Here is a 16,971-nt window from a genome sequence, read left to right as displayed (position 1 = left end):
CCCTGCTAGCGTCGAAGAGAGAAATTGAGCTTGCAATAGTATCCAAGAAGCACTCGAAGCTGCTCCAGAGCATCCTTGTGGAGAAATAAACCAACAGACCCAACTGATGACATTCTGACCTGTGCTTCTTCGAGTTTTTTTTAACATTCTAAGGCCCTGTTTAGCTAAACAGAGCTAATAAACTAATTGTTAGCTACCAATTAGTTGGAGGTCGGGATCTCTACCTTTAATTTTTAGCACTAACTATTAGCTCTAAACACGGTCTAACAACACAACTAAAAATAATTTGTCTATTAGTATTTCTGTATAAATGCACAAGGCTCTAAAAAACGGAGCGTAATGGGCGGAGCAGCGTGACCACAAATTCCATCAGCGACATCGCATTTGTTGGCCCGCTAGCAAACTGTCCGGGATCACCACGCGGCCCACAACGAGAACCCAGAACTCCCCCTGCGAGCTGATCCCCAGGCCCAAACCGTGCGCTCCAGATTCCTTGATTTTACGTCAAGGGTCAACCTCCCCAACTTCCCGGATCTCCACACGTGGCAACAGGGCACGTGCCACGTGGTGCCGTCACAAGATTTTGACTTTGACGGCCGGATCGAAGCCTCCAAGACAATCAAAGTGTGTGGGTGGGTGGGGACTATATAATCCTTTTCTTACCAAAATCTTATGAACCCCCTCGTTGCCATAAAAAAATTTATAGGTTCATTTGGTTGTCATTCCTTTGGAAATTCTAATCTCTTTGTTGACATCCAGAGCCCGGCGATCCTAGGCACATGCTCAGGCTCGCTGCAGTCTTATGTTTCTACTATTGTAGAACATGCTTCAAAACACACAATTTAATTTGTTTAATTAAATTTGCCTTGGCTCAATGAAATTTGCCTAGGCTACGATCGAGCTCTGGTTCGCTACCGTTTGTTGCCATCGGCGTTGTTCATGTAGAGTCCCTTCGAGAGAACAAAAAAACACTGGCACAAAATATTTATTAAGACTCCACATTTTTTGAAAAGGTTTTAATTTTCTCAAGAAAAAATAGTTTATTTTTCTCTAGCGAAATAGAAATCATTTGGAAAAAAAATGAAGTTCTCAAACTAGCTCTTATATAGGATTAACTCCGTAGACACTATCCATAACCAAATTTAACAACTTTTTATAGTTTAAGTTAACATTATGTTTATAGTTTAAGTTAACATTATGTTTAGACAATTTATTTCGCTAGGCTAATTGAGTCCTAGTTTAATTTATTATTACATTTTTTATATACTTGTTTTTTTATCTATGGGAGGTCTTATACGATTTTTATGGACTAATTTTTAATCCCTCCATTTAAATTTCTAAATTTAAATTGCTAAATACAGAATTTATTTTAGCTTCTGTATTTAATAATTTAGTGTCTAAAATGAATAAAATAAAGTGATTAAAAGTTAGTTTCTAGAAATCAAACGTCATATAAGACAAGAAAATGTCGCCATCCAAAGTAGTGAATCTTTCGATATCAAACGTGATCCATGTTCAAGTGATGTGAACTATTATTGACCTGATAAAACTCTCAAGAAAACTATTGTTTGGTTTGAGCGTGAAATTTTTGATAGCGCAAAATTATGGACGCACGATGCCGATCCCACAGCGCAATAATGGAAGTGGCAGGCGTGGCGGTGGCCTCCGTCCTCTTCCTACGCCTCTCGCTCTCACGTCACCATCACCCCCAAGTGGCGCGAGGTTAACATGCCACCAGCCGGTAGCCCGATACAGCCGCCGCCTCCTCCTGCAGCTGCCCCTCCGGCCTCCACTCCCCAGCTCCCCCCTCCCTCCCTACCCTCCTCCTCGTCACCCACCAACCCCCGCAACCAACAATGGCGCCCGCCGCTGCCACCGGCGACTACCTAGACGACGACGAGTTCGACGACTACAACCCGCACCCCTACGCGGGCGGATACGACATCACCGCCACCTACGGCTCGCCTCGCCCGCCCTCCCTCGCCACCTGCTACCCCGTCGCCTCTCCCGCCGCGACGCCTGCACCCACCGCCCCGCAGGTGCCGCGGCCTCCGCTCCCTCAGACGCCCGCACCCGCTCCGGCGCCAGCGCCACAGCCCCCTAAGCCGAGCTCGCCACCGGCCCCGGCCCCGGCCCCCGCGGCGGAGCCGTACTACTGGCCCAAGCCGTACGACTACGGGGACGCGCCGCGTCACCTGCCCATGTACCCCACGCCGGAGGTGTTCCGCGGCTGGCCGTTCCTGCCGCCGCCGCCGGGGCCGCACTGCCGCTCCACGTGCGCCCGCGTCCGCGCCCGTGACTACTGGAGGCAGTGCATGCGGGGGCTGGACTACCTCTTCGGCCACTCCGACGGCTACGGGGAGCGCCACATCGGAGTCGACTCCCTCGGGGTCCCCGTCTACGCCAACCGGAAGGGGGGCGTCGAGGACTCCGTCGCAGTCGAGGTGGCGCCGCCGGCCGTCGGGACTGTCCAGTGGCACGACGCCGGCGAACTGCAGTTTCAGAACAACGTGAGCAGAAGCACGCCGTGCCGTTCTGGTTTTTTCCTCAATTCTCTCCAGTGCTGTGCTACCATCGTTACTGACGGATGGGGGGTCCCCCTTGTTTGTTGTTTGGAAGCAGAGATCGTCTTGGTATGGTGACACCGAAGAGGAAACACATTCTTATGAGCAACCTACATACACTTCATACGATCGATCTTATGAGCAACCTACCTATACTTCGTATGATCGATCTTATGAACAGCCTACCTACACTTCATATGATCGATCTTATGAACAGCCTTCCTACACTTCATATGATCGATCTTATGAACAGCCCTACAGTTTTCACGCTGTTCCCGATGAGACTACCTGGTTTCCTAATCAGACCTACCAGGATGTCTACAAAGAGGAGGAACCACAATTCCAGGTGATTATCTCAATTTTGCTAACGTGGGAGCTTAACTCAATTTTGCGCCACTGCATTCAGTCTAATCTTGCTTTCCAGTTATGTGAAATACAATTGTTTAATTTATACGTCAGTGAACGAGTTAACTATGTGTGTGTCAGTTCTGTATATAACAAATCAATTTTACATCTGTTCCACCTCATGGCTAGTTTGGGAGCAAGGGAGGCTAAACCCAGGGAGGGAAACCCTCCCACATATAACTAAATGCAGGGGCATGGCAACTTAGAATGTAGAGGATGCATATGCACCCACGAAAATTTGCAAAATCAGTGATTACGATCAAATTTTCACCATATATGCACCACCTATAAATCATTAGTATGCACTCGTAACGCATCTGCACCCTCCCCTAATTCACTCTAGCTTCGCCACTGACTAAATGTCTTATTCAAATGTCACTTCCAAGGATTGCTCACCCTAGGAAATGAGGGGGATCCCAAGGGGATTTTGGTTTCCAAATTAGCCCTCATGTTATTTGTGCTATCTTTAATTGGAAAGTGTGGCTTGCCTTTGCCTCATAAAGAAAAGAGTTTTATCTGTAGCAAGAAGCGGCAAAATAAACATAACCATTCTTTATGTTCTATGACCAACTACCTTTGAATCTTTCGAACTGATGCATCATGTTTTCTGTCCTTCTAATAATTGTTAAATATTACATACAGGAATTCTTCTCGTATGATGAAGACAATAAAATTTCGTCTCAACCTATTTTTAGCTACAATCAGCATTTTGGTGAACAATCACTGCATATTCATGTTGAGCCTCCAGAAACAGTTTCTTCTCACAAGCTGGAGTACTATGAGGTTTATCACTGATCTGACTGCTCATTGCTTTGTGTTTCACTTGGTTTTAAGGAACATACTTTCCTGGATTATATTTATTGATAAATTATATGCTTCTTCAGGAGAGTATATATCTGTAACACATCTCGTGTTTAACAGTCCTCATTATTCGGAACTAAGTTATATTTTGGTCCTGGTGTAGAATTTCTCGATGTACAACAACCAAAATGATGGTGATAATCTGGAGAGTTCAAGACAATCATATGAGACACAGTCCTATGTGCACATGCCTTACGATCAACTTGAACCTTATAGGCCTTCATGGTCTCTGAATTCAGGATACTATCAGGCCTGCACAGAAGGGATAACTCCAGAATATGACAATGTAAGTTAGATAACTTCATGGGTTTTGCCCCACTATGGATATTTTTAAAAATTTCATGACTAAATTTAATTTGTGTGTGTTGGGGGGGGGGGGGGGGGTGAATAGTTTGTGTGATTTATGTATGCTATCATTTTAAATCATTCTGTGTTAAAGCATCCAAACATTATTTCTATCTTATCTGTGCTGTTACTGATATGTTTTTTAGCTTTCCCCGTTTTTGATGCTCACTGTTCACTTAAATTATTAATTATTGCATTTGGTCTGTCTATGGAATCTAATTATTCTTTGATCACTTTACTACAGCATACACTGGCATCTGATGAAAACTGGGATATGTCAAGCTTATTTATGTCTCCATTCTATCCTCAAGAAACACGATCTTATGAGCAGTCTCATGGTGATGAAAATGTCTAAATTGGAAGAGCAACTGGAACATGCTTTCTGAAGATAATCATCAGATAGCTAAATTGGTATGCACAACAATGTGTGTGTGTTTTCTATGGTTTATTGCTATATGAATCTGGATCAGCATACAATTGCCCATACTGTTCTCTGAAACCAGCCAATTGCTCCATGTGGGACTGGATGTGCCATAATATTCTTTCCGTATTCCCCTGTGATTGATGGGTGACCTTTTGGTGGTATCGGGCGTTTTGTTTCTTGGATCTCTACACTCCACAGAGAAAATGGTTTTGTATGTTGAAATGCGGTAGATCGAATGTCATGATATCCATTACAGGAGCTCTCCACATTTCTCACAAACTTCCTTGCTGAATCAAATGGTTGTCTGGGATTGCGGAACCTTTTCGTTCTGCCATTTAACCAGACAATCACAGAACTACCACTACCTGTAACTTTGGATATAATGGGCACCTAGCTGTTCTGCTTGTCTCCCAAATGTCATGAGCATTATTGTTGTGAACGGATGGTCTGTAGCCTACTGATCACAGGAGTCTTAATAGCATCTTAGGTCCTGGGTTTGACTTTCTTTGGGAACAAATCTAAACAGGCCTGGGTTAAAACAACACCCGCCATCGGCTGTGTAACTATGTTATACTTGTAACCACCTGAGTCGATTTCAGCGAGATGCATATGGCCGTAGCCCGTAGACATATGTCCTGGGCACTCAGTGGCACGTCGTCCTGGCCTACGTGCGACGTCCTGGCCTACGTGCAAGAAGTTTCTTCTTAATGCAATGCCGTGGGGTGGTCTTTTCCCTAGAGGTTGAGTTTTTTGTGTGTTGGGTTTGCCAATACAATTATTCACACACAGAATTGTTTTGTGCTCCATTTGATCATTGTTTCTTCACCTTTAACATAGCTGTTTTGTTTCTGACAGTGGCACAAAAGAAAAGTTAGAATGGTTTCAATTGGCAATTTCAATGGATTATGTTTTTGTGTTGATCAAATCAGAATATAGGAATTCTTTTGTGATTTTACATGCTTCTCCTCTTTTGTGCTAGAGTATTTGTCGTCTTCATTTTTGTGTAACAAAATTGTGTGATATGTAACCTGCAGGGTGATGGAACTAACCATATTAGTCAATTCTGGAACTTCGGAGACTACGCAACCTATACTGTATACTCTGTGTTGTAGCAATGTTGCTTCAGGTTCAGTTGTATTTGTATAACTGTATTTACATGCTGACTAGAGATACATTCACCCTATGTTAGATTTTTCAGTTTGCCTAAAGCTGAAGCGGATTTTGCGTGTTCTATTTCGTTACCAGAGTCTTGTCTGTACCACAATACTCTGTGTTATAGCTTCAAATAAATTATTTTCTTCGTTACATGAGTGCAAATACCTGGCTTTCAGCCTGTTTTCCCTGTAAGTTACAAGGTAACTTACAGCTCACTCTAATTTAGAGTTTTCCTCTTGTTTGACGTAGGCCATGTTTGTTTCTGTATGTACATATCTTTTCAGTTTTCACCATGTCCCGTGTCAAAGTTATTAGGCAGTGTAAAACCGAACGATCATTTCAGGATCTTTGTATGGTTGTACTTGCTCTGCATGACGTTTGATAAAATTACATGTACCTACCAGTTCAAACTAAAAACTTAAGTTGATAGGATAAAGTGGACAATTCACTTATATTATATTTTAACACTTTCTCTCTTGTCGAGTCTCTCTTGAATCTCAGACGTGGAATAAGAGTGAACAACAATTATGTTATTTAATTGTGCTAGCTAGGATTCGAACTGATGATCTTTAGGTCTGATATCATATTAAATTACATACACCGACCAGTTCAATTTAAAAGCTTAAGTTGATGAGATGAAGTGAATAATTTACTTATATTATATTTCAACAGAGACATTCTTTATTCCTCAGGAGAGTTATATTGTTCTTAAAATTTGTTTATGTGGTAATCATCGGCAAAAGATGTTCTATAAAATATTTCTTCATGGTAGAACTGTTCCGCGGTTGTTGTTTTAAGCTACATTTATGGACAGCAGTTCGAGGCATGAGAATAAACAGGACATTGTTGTTTAGTTTCGATTACATTTATAGAAAATATTAGCAATATTTATATCTTTAAATAAGTTGTATATTGTAGATATAGATTTAACGATTTATCCGATATTACTAATTATATAGAGTAAATATCGAAAAATTATTAAACTAATCATGATTTTTTTTTGATTTCTCGGAAAACAAGAACAACAGTTATCTTGGGGCGAATAGAGTATAAGAAAAGAAACTATTTATTCTTAACTCTTCATTTTATCGTCACCTTGGGATCACGGGAGTATATACCAAAAAAACTATGGGTTTGATTTGTTGCTTGTATATAGTCTGATAAGGCTCATAGAATGTGGTTGCTTGTGTATATCTTATCAGGCTCATGGCATGAGCCTAGTTGGTTGTCTGGCCCGTCTTAGGCCATGTTTGTTTCGGATTATAATCTCTATAGGTTATATAATCCAGCGCAAATAATACAGCAGGTAAGCAAACACCTAGATTATGGGTTCAGATTATATAGTCTAAAGCCCAGATTATGATAATCTCATAATCTACTCAAGAGTAGCTCATTTGAGATTATTTTTAGCAAAAGATACACTATCCATGGTTATGTAAATAAAAATTACAATATATGACATCCTTCTTTCCTCATCTCAAACAAACAAACAAGGGTACTGTTGTCTTTGTGAATAATCTAGTATAATCTAGACTATCAAACAGCTACATGCTATCTAGATTATAATCTGGATTATATAATTTAGATTATGATCCAGATTATATAATCTATAAGCTGAAACAAACAGTCCCTTATGTAGAACTATTAGTCTTTTCTAATTAGTGTTTATTAAATGATTTAATTTATTTAAAAGTGGATTAAAGCTTGGTATAGTAAATTATAGACTATTACAGCGTTATCACATGAAAAATACAATAAAAGTTATAACTTTTAAGTTCATGTATCAAGTATACATGCAAGCAATCAAACAACATCCATAATGGATCAGATTGAACATATACAAGCAATCAAATATAGGGACAATGCATGCTCTTGGTCAGGCCAACAAATGAGTTCGTTAGATGGTAGCACTCCCTAGATCCTAAGTTCGAATCCTAATCGGAGCGAATTTCAAGCTAAGGTTAAAAATGTTACTTGTTGGTTCCCATGGTTGTGTGTACATGAAATGGACTGACCTACGTGGTGCAGACCCTTGTGTGGGGGTTGGGAGAGCTCAAAACACAAGTAAAAATCTGACCTATAGGAGGCGGACCCACATGCTGCACCGGGGCTAGCTTTCATGACCTTTCTCGGTCGAGGCTCATATTGAGTTTTTTCTTAATATAATACAGTATGGACAGTCTTTCTCTACTGACCGAGTTTTACGTGCCAAGTTGAGCATGCAGACATGTCTTCATTCTATCATCATTCCTAGGTAGTGACAAAGTTAGAAAATCCCAAAGCTACACACTACATGTTGAGAAATTAGACATTTTCCAGATTAAATTCCGAATAAATCATTACCCTAAACCCTAAACCCTAAACATAATTATATAAATACAGCACACCCCCTTACAACCCATGGGTTTACAACCATAGGGTTGATCAGTGACCTCCCACGTACCATTTGAAAGAATTGGGTCCATCTCGTTCTGGACTACTTCTTTCCAACCATCTACATCTGGAGATGCAAATGCTTCTTGTCGGCGTTTCGAGACGGGGGGGTCCCTAAGCCGACGAGTGAATGTCGCCGCGTGCCCCAGCCCAGATGGGTCGAGCGCGAGGCCGAGCGCGAAGGGGGGAAGTGAGGCGGCCGGAGACAGGCGTGAGAGAGGTGGAAATCCCGTGGCCTTCGTGTTCGTCCCGTGCCCAGGTCGGGTGCGCTTGTAGTAGGGGGTTACAAGCGTCCACGCGGGAGAGGGAGCGAGCAGCCTCACGCGAGCGCCTGTCTCGTCCTCGTCCCCGCGCGACCAACCCTCTCTAAGAGGGCCCTGGTCCTTCCTTTTATAGGCGTAAGGAGAGGATCCAGGTGTACAATGGGGGGTGTAGCAGAGTGCTACGTGTCTAGCGGAGGAGAGCTAGCGCCCTAAGTACATGCCATTGTGGCAGTCGGAGAGATTTTGGCACCCAGCTGGTGTGATGTCGTGGCCGTCGGAGGAGCGATGGAGCCCGACGAAGGGACAGCTGTCGGAGCTGTCGAGTCCTTGCTGACGTCCTCCCGCTTCCGTAAGGGGGCTGAGAGCCACCGTCGTCATAGAGTATGCGGGGCGCCATCATTGCCTATCTGGCGGAGCAAGCCAGATGGGACGCCGGTCTTGTTCCCTGCGGCCTGAGTCAGCTCGGGGTAGGGTGATGATGGCGCCTCCTATTGACGTGGCTGGTCTGCGCCCTAGGTTGGGCGATGTGGAAGCTCCTCCGAAGCCGAGGTTGAGTCTGTCTTCCGTGGCCGAGGTCGAGTCCGAGCCCTTGGGTCGGGCGAGGCGGAGGCTGTCGGCTGAGGCCAGGGCGGAGTTCGAGCCCTGGGGTCGAGCGAAGCGGAGTTCGTCGTCTTCTGGGGCTGAGCCCAAGTCCGAGCCCTTGGTCGGGCGGAGCGGAGTTCGTCGTCTTCTGGGGCTGAGCCCAAGTCCGAGCCCTGGGTCGGGTGGAGCGGAGTTCGTCGTCTTCTGGGGCTGAGCCCAAGTCCGAGCCCTGGGTCGGGCGGAGCGGAGTTCGCCGTCTTCCGGGACTTAGCCCAAGTCCGAGCCCTGGGTCGGGCGGAGCGGAGTTCGTCGTCTTCTAGGGCTGAGCCCAAGTCCGAGCCCTGGGTCGGGCGGAGCGGAGTTCGCCGTCTTCCGGGACTTAGCCCAAGTCCGAGCCCTGGGTCGGGCGGAGTGGAGTTCGTCGTCTTCTGGGGCTTAGCCCGAGTCCGAGCCCTGGGTCGGGCGGAGCGGAGTTCGCCGTCTTCTGGGGCTTAGCCCGAGTCCGAGCCCTGGGTCGGACGGAGCGGAGCTTCCTATGGTGCCTCCGGCCGGGCCTGACTGCCTGTCAGCCTCACTCTGTCAAATGACACCGCAGTCGGAGCGGCGCACGCGACGCTGCCTTTCTGTCAGGCAGGTCAGTGGAGCGGCGAAGTGACGGCGGTCACTTCGGCTCTGTCGGCTGGGGCGCGCGCGTCAGGATAAAGGTTTCAGGCCACCTTTGCATTAAATGCTCCTGCGGTTTGGTCGGTCGGTGCGGCGATTTGGTCAGGGTTGCTTCTTGGCGAAGACAGGGCCTCGGGCGAGCCGGAAATATGTTCGCCGCTGGAGGGGGGCCTCGGGCGAGACGGAAATCCTCTGGGGTCGGCTGCCCTTGTCCGAGGCTAGGCTCGGGCGAGGCGTGATCGCGTCCTTCGAATGGACCGATCCCTGACTTAATCGCACCCATCAGGCCTTTGCAGCTTTATGCTGATGGGAGTTACCAGCTGAGAATTAGGAGCCTTGAGGGTACCCCTAATTATGGTCCCCGACAGTAGCCCCCGAGCCTCGAAGGGAGTGTTAGCACTCGCTTGGAGGCTTTCGTCGCACTTTTTTGCAAGGGGACCAGCCTTTCTCGGTTGCGTTTTATTCCGGTGGGTGCGCGCGAGCGCACCCGCCGGGTGTAGCCCCCGAGGCCTCGGAGGAGTGGTTTCACTCCTCCGAGGTCTTAATGCCTCGCGTAATGCTTCGGCTGGTCTGGTCGTCCCTCATGCGAGCTGGTCGTAGCCCGGGTGTACGGTCGGGTCCCAAGTTCTCGGGCTGGTATGTTGACGCTGTCAACGGTTTGGCCGGAGCCGGGTTTGCGAGAGCAGCCCCCGAGCCTGTGCACAGGGCGAGAGGGCGATCAGGGACAGACTCGACTTTTTTACATACGCCCCTGCGTCGCCTTTCCGCAAGGAGGAGGGGGGGAAAGTGCTATGTTGCCCTCGATGGGCGCCGAACATGGTGTCTCCGGTGAGCTGCAAGCGGGTAATCCGAGTGGACGTCTGTGCCCCGTTCGTTAGGGGTCGGCTAGGGGCCCAGAGGCACGCCCAAAAGTACCTGCGGGTGATCTGCCGGACCCGGTCCCCTAGCGACGGGGTCCGAGGGCTCGATGCCTCCCTCCGGTGGGATTCCGTTACAAGATCGTTCCCGCTAGTCTCGGAAATGTCCTAGGGTACCTCGGGAGCGCAGCCCGAGCCTTGGTTATGTATCGAACATACCCATGGTCATCCCTGAAAGGGAAATGTGCCCTTGGGCCATTTCTAAGTATTTTGGTGGTTTAGTGTCCAACACAAGTGCCTAAATGTAAAAAGGTGGACAAAGTACAAATCAAGGATAAAGGTATGTTTCTCAGACTTAGTACATTGTTTTAGAGACTAATGTATTGTGTCTAAGTGCTGGAAACAGGAAAAGACCAACTAGAAATGCCTTGGCTCGAGCAGCCAAGACTTTGCTGAGTCTGGGAGCACCGGACTGTCCGGTGGTGCACCGGACAGTGTCCGGTGCGCCAGGCTGGCTCGAGCGAAGTGGCTGCTCTCGGGAATTCACCGGCGACGTACGACTATAATTCACCGGACTGTCCGGTGTGCACCGGACTGTCCGGTGAGCCAACGGTCGGCCGGGCAAACGGTCGGCCGTGAAATCCGCGCGCGACACGTGGTCGAGCCAACGGTCGGAAGGGGGCACTGGACTGTCCGGTGTGCACCGGACATGTCCGGTGCGCCAACGGCTCTCTGGCTGCCAACGGTCGACTTCGCCGTAGAAGGAAAGAAATCGGGCACCGGACACTGTCCGGTGTGCACCGGACTGTCCGGTGCGCCAGACGACAGAAGGCAAGAATGGCCTTCCAGATTTGCTCTCAACGGCTCCTAGCTGCCTTGGGGCTATAAAAGGGTCCCCTAGGCGCATGGAAGAGGATACCAAGCAACCTTAGAGCATTCTTGATCATCCACACTCAGTCTTTGCGCATTCGTTTGTCATTCTCAGTGATTCGAGCTCCGTTCTAGTGAGAACTTTGAGATAGTCTTTTGAGCTCGATTCTTGGCCGTGTGTGTGCACATTTTGCTGTGGATTTGTGTGTGTTGCTTCCCTCCCTTACTCCGTGTTTCTTTGTGAACTTCAAGTGTAAGGGCGAGAGACTCCAAGTTGTGGAGATTCCTCGCAACCGGGATTGAGAAAAAGCAAGCAAAACACCGTGGTATTCAAGTGGGTCTTTGGACCGCTTGAGAAGGGTTGATTGCAACCCTCGTCCGTTGGGACGCCACAACGTGGAGTAGGCAAGCGTTGGTTTTGGCCGAACCACGGGATAACCACCGTGCCATCTCTGTGATTGATTTATTGTGGTTATTGTGTTTTGACTCCTCTCTAGCCACTTGGCAATTATTGTGCTAACGATTAACCAAGTTTTGTGGCTTAAGTTTTCAAGTTTCACAGGATCACCTATTCACCCCCCCTCTAGGTGCTCTCAATTGGTATCGGAGCCGTTCTCTTCAAGAAAGGGACTAACCGCCCAAAGAGATGGATCCTAAGGGCAAGGGGATGGTGATCAACGATAAGGAGAAGGAGTCCTTCGTCAACGAGCCCAAAGATGACAAGCCTACCGACTCGGGCTCGGGCCACAAGCGAAAAGATGGGAAGAAGAAGAAGACAAGACGCATCAAGGAGATCGTCTACTACGACGACAGCGACGAGTCCTCTTCTTCCCAAAAGGACAACGACGACTACGACAGACGAAAGACGGTTAACTCAAACTTTTCTTTCGATTATTCGTGCATTCCACATAGCTCAAATGCTCATTTGTTCCCCATTCCACTTGGCAAGCCCCCTCACTTTGATGGAGAGGACTACGGATTTTGGAGCCACAAAATGCGTACTCACCTGTTTTCTCTCCATCCAAGCATTTGGGAGATTGTGGAAAGTGGAATGAAATTTGATAGCTCGGATAGCCCTTTGATTATTAATGAACAGATTCATAAAAATGCACAAGCTACTACTGTGTTGCTAGCCTCTTTGTGCAGAGACGAGTATCACAAGGTGAGCGGCTTGGACAATGCCAAGCAGATCTGGGACACCCTCAAGATCTCTCATGAGGGGAACGACGTCACCTTGCTCACCAAGATGGAGTTGGTAGAGGGAGAACTTGGAAGATTCGCAATGATAAGGGGCGAGGAGCCAACCCAAACATACAACCGGCTCAAGACCCTTATCAACAAGATAAGGAGCTACGGAAGCACGCGATGGACGGATCACGATGTCGTCCGCCTAATGCTAAGGTCCTTTACCGTTCTTGATCCTCATTTGGTGAATAATATTCGTGAGAATCCCAGGTACACCAAAATGTCGCCCGAAGAAGTCCTTGGAAAATTTGTAAGCGGGCGAATGATGATCAAGGAGGCGAGGTACGTGGACGACGCGTTGAATGGTCCAATCCATGAGCCTCAACCCATTGCTCTCAAGGCAACAAGGAGCAAGGAGGCGCTACCTAGCAAGGTGGCGCAAATTGAGGCAGCCGGACTCAATGATGAAGAGATGGCCCTCATCATCAAAAGATTCAAGACGGCGCTAAAGGATCGCAAGGGACAGCCAAGCAAGACCAAGACCAAGGGAAAGCGCTCATGCTTCAAATGCGGTAAGCTTGGTCATTTTATTGCTAACTGTCCCGACAATGATAGTGATCAGGAACAAGGGAACAAGAGGGAGAAGAAGAAGAACTACAAGAAGGCAAAAGGCGAGGCACATCTAGGCAAGGAGTGGGATTCGGATTGCTCCTCTTCTGACTCCGACAATGAGGGACTCGCCGCCACCGCCTTCAACAAATCGGCCCTCTTCCCCAACGAGCGTCACACATGCCTTATGGCAAGGGAGAAGAAGGTATGTACTCGAAACTCTACTTATGCTTCTTCAAGTGAGGACGAATCTAGTGATGAGGATGAAATAGATTATTCATGTTTGTTTAAGGGCCTAGATAGAACCAAGGTAGACAAAATTAATGAATTGATTGATGCCTTGAATGATAAGAATATGCTTTTAGAAAAGCAAGAGGATTTGTTGTATGAAGAACATGATAAATTTGTAGAAGCACAAAAATCTCATGCTCTAGAAGTTAAAAGAAATGAAATGCTTTCTTGTGAATTATCTTCTTGCGATGAGACAATTTCTAACTTAAGGAGCATTAATGATGATTTGAATGCTAAGTTAGAAATAGCTAGTAAGTCAACATCTTGTGTAGAAATTGTTGCAACTTGTAATAGGTGTAAAGATTTTGACATTGACGCTTGTAGGGAACACCTAGTTTCAATTTCCAAACTTAATGATGAATTGGCTAGTCTTAATGCTCAACTTAAGACTAGCAAGAGTGATTTTGATAAGCTAAAATTTGCAAGGGATGCCTACACGATTGGTAGACACCCCTCAATTAAGGATGGGCTTGGCTTCAAGAGGGAAGCCAAGAACTTGACAAGTCATAAGGCTCCCATCTCCGCCAAGGAGAAAGGGAAGGCCCCTATGGCTAGTAGTGTGCAAAAGAACCATGCCTTTATGTATCATGATAGGAAACAATCTAGAAATGCTTATAGGAGTTGTAATGCATATGATGCCTTTGACTCTCATGTCATGTGTGCTTCTAGTTCTTCTTATGTGCATGATAGAAATGTTGATAGGAGAAATGTTGTTCAGAATATGCCTAAGAGAAATGTTGTTCCTAGGAAAGTTAATGAACCTTCTACAATATATCATGCTTTAAATGCTTCCTTTGCTATTTGTAGAAACGATAGGAAGATAATTGCTAGAAAATTAGGGGCAAGATGCAAGGGAGACAAAACTTGCATTTGGGTCCCTAAGGATATTTGTGCTAACCTTGTAGGACCCAACATGAGTTGGGTACCTAAGACCCAAGCCTAAATTTGCCTTGCAGGTTTATGCATCCGGGGGTTCAAGCTGGATTATTGACAGCGGATGCACAAACCATATGACGGGGGAGAAGAAGATGTTCACCTCCTACGTCAAGAATAAGGATTCCCAAGATTCAATAATATTCGATGATGGGAATCAAGGCAAGGTAAAAGGGTTAGGTAAAATTGCAATATCTAATGAGCACTCTATCTCTAATGTGTTTTTAGTTGAGTCTCTTGGATATAATTTGTTATCTGTTAGTCAATTATGCAATATGGGATATAATTGTCTATTTACAAATGTAGATGTGTCTATCTTTAGAAGAAGTGATGGTTCACTAGCTTTTAAGAGTGTATTAGACGACAAACTTTATTTAGTTGATTTTGCAAAAGAGGAGGCCGGTCTAGATGCATGCTTAATTGCTAAGACTAGCATGGGCTGGCTGTGGCATCGCCGCTTAGCACATGTGGGGATGAAGAACCTTCACAAGCTTCTAAAGGGAGAACACGTGATAGGTTTGACTAACGTGCAATTCGAAAAAGATAGACCTTGTGCAGCTTGTCAAGCAGGTAAACAAGTGGGAGGAGCGCATCACAGCAAGAATGTGATGACCACTTCAAGACCCCTGGAGCTACTACATATGGACCTCTTCGGACCCGTCACCTATCTAAGCATAGGAGGAAGTAAGTATGGTCTAGTTATTGTTGATGACTTTTCCCGCTTCACTTGGGTATACTTTTTGCAGGATAAATCTGAAACCCAAGGGACCCTCAAGCGCTTCCTCAGGAGAGCTCAAAATGAGTTTGAACTCAAAGTGAAGAAGATAAGGAGCGACAACGGGTCCGAGTTCAAGAACCTTCAAGTGGAGGAGTTCCTTGAGGAGGAAGGGATCAAGCACGAGTTCTCCGCTCCCTACACACCACAGCAAAATGGTGTGGTAGAGAGGAAGAACAGGACGCTAATCGATATGGCGAGGACGATGCTTGGAGAATTCAAGACCCCCGAGCGTTTTTGTTCGGAAGCCGTGAACACGGCTTGCCACGCCATCAACAGGGTCTACCTTCATCGCCTCCTCAAGAAGACTTCGTATGAGCTACTAACCGGTAACAAACCCAATGTATCTTACTTTCGTGTATTTGGGAGCAAGTGCTACATTCTAGTAAAGAAGGGCAGAAATTCTAAGTTTGCTCCCAAAGCTATAGAAGGGTTTTTGTTAGGTTATGACTCAAATACAAAGGCGTATAGAGTCTTCAACAAATCATCGGGTTTGGTTGAAGTCTCTAGCGATGTTGTATTTGATGAGACTAATGGCTCTCCAAGAGAGCAAGTTGTTGATCTTGATGATGTAGATGAAGAAGACGTTCCAACGGCCGCTATGCGCACCATGGCGATTGGTGATGTGCGACCACAGGAACAATTGGAGCAAGATCAACCTTCTTCCTCAACAATGGTGCATCCCCCAACTCAAAACGATAAACAGGTTCATCAAGAGGAGTGTGATCAAGGGGGAGCACAAGATGATCATGTGATGGAGGAAGAAGCACAACCGGCACCTCCAACCCAAGTTCGAGCGATGATTCAAAGGGATCATCCCGTCGACCAAATTCTGGGTGACATTAGCAAGGGAGTAACTACTCGATCTCGATTAGTTAATTTTTGTGAGCATTACTCCTTTGTCTCTTCTATTGAGCCTTTCAGGGTAGAGGAGGCCTTGCTAGATCCGGACTGGGTATTGGCCATGCAGGAGGAGCTCAACAACTTCAAGAGAAATGAAGTTTGGACGCTGGTGCCTCGTCCCAAGCAAAATGTTGTGGGAACCAAGTGGGTGTTCCGCAACAAACAAGACGAGCACGGGGTGGTGACAAGGAACAAGGCTAGACTTGTGGCAAAAGGTTATGCCCAAGTCGCAGGTTTGGACTTTGAGGAGACTTTTGCTCCTGTGGCTAGGCTAGAATCAATTCGTATCTTGCTAGCATATGCCGCTCACCATTCTTTCAGGTTGTTCCAAATGGATGTGAAGAGCGCTTTCCTCAACGGGCCGATCAAGGAGGAGGTGTATGTGGAGCAACCCCCTGGCTTCGAAGATGAACGGTACCCCGACCACGTGTGTAAGCTCTCTAAGGCGCTCTATGGACTTAAGCAAGCCCCAAGAGCATGGTATGAATGCCTTAGAGACTTTCTAATTGTTAATGCTTTCAAGGTTGGGAAAGCCGATCCAACTCTTTTTACTAAGACATGTGATGGTGATTTGTTTGTGTGCCAAATTTATGTCGATGACATAATATTTGGTTCTACTAACCAAAAGTCTTGTGAAGAGTTTAGCAGGGTGATGACGCAGAAATTCGAGATGTCGATGATGGGCGAGTTGAACTACTTTCTTGGGTTCCAAGTGAAGCAACTCAAGGACGGCACCTTCATCTCCCAAACGAAGTACACGCAAGATCTGCTAAAGCGGTTCGGGATGAAGGACGCCAAGCCCGCAAAGACTCCGATGGGGACCGACGGACACACCGACCTCAACAAAGGAGGT

General features: G+C 46.4%; 1 protein-coding gene across 3 annotated transcripts; it reads left to right on the top strand.

Moving 5' to 3' along the window:
• Positions 1-1,706: 1,706 nt before the first annotated feature.
• Positions 1,707-5,904, top strand: LOC100384375 (uncharacterized). Of its 3 annotated transcripts, none has more exons than NM_001176918.2 (6): positions 1,707-2,510; positions 2,623-2,910; positions 3,612-3,752; positions 3,934-4,116; positions 4,420-4,586; positions 5,634-5,903. In NM_001176918.2, exons 1-5 carry the CDS (start codon positions 1,857-1,859, stop codon positions 4,528-4,530), a joined length of 1,377 nt encoding a protein of 458 aa, NP_001170389.1. In that variant the 5' UTR covers positions 1,707-1,856; the 3' UTR covers positions 4,531-4,586; positions 5,634-5,903. The 3 variants fall into 3 exon arrangements, with proteins under 3 accessions (NP_001170389.1, XP_023157317.1, XP_023157318.1); XM_023301549.2 differs by having other exon boundaries at positions 1,710-2,510; positions 2,620-2,910; positions 5,634-5,904; XM_023301550.2 differs by lacking the exon at positions 5,634-5,903 and having other exon boundaries at positions 1,710-2,510; positions 2,620-2,910; positions 3,854-4,116.
• Positions 5,905-16,971: the final 11,067 nt, after the last annotated feature.

This window comes from Zea mays, chromosome 2, assembly GCF_902167145.1.
Source record: "Zea mays cultivar B73 chromosome 2, Zm-B73-REFERENCE-NAM-5.0, whole genome shotgun sequence".
In the NCBI taxonomy this organism is placed as follows: Eukaryota; Viridiplantae; Streptophyta; class Magnoliopsida; order Poales; family Poaceae; genus Zea; species Zea mays.
The sequence above is the reverse complement of the archived record's forward strand: the minus strand, read 5'-3'. Positions and strand labels throughout refer to the sequence as shown.

Excerpts from the sequence above, each read along its gene's own strand:
- LOC100384375 (XM_023301549.2), top strand. The coding sequence starts at position 1,857 with ATGGCGCCCGCCGCTGCCACCGGCGACTACCTAGACGACGACGAGTTC. Across the intron at positions 2,911-3,611 it reads AGGAGGAACCACAATTCCAG|GAATTCTTCTCGTATGATGA; the intron begins GTGATTATCTCA and ends TATTACATACAG. Across the intron at positions 3,753-3,933 it reads ACAAGCTGGAGTACTATGAG|AATTTCTCGATGTACAACAA; the intron begins GTTTATCACTGA and ends GTCCTGGTGTAG.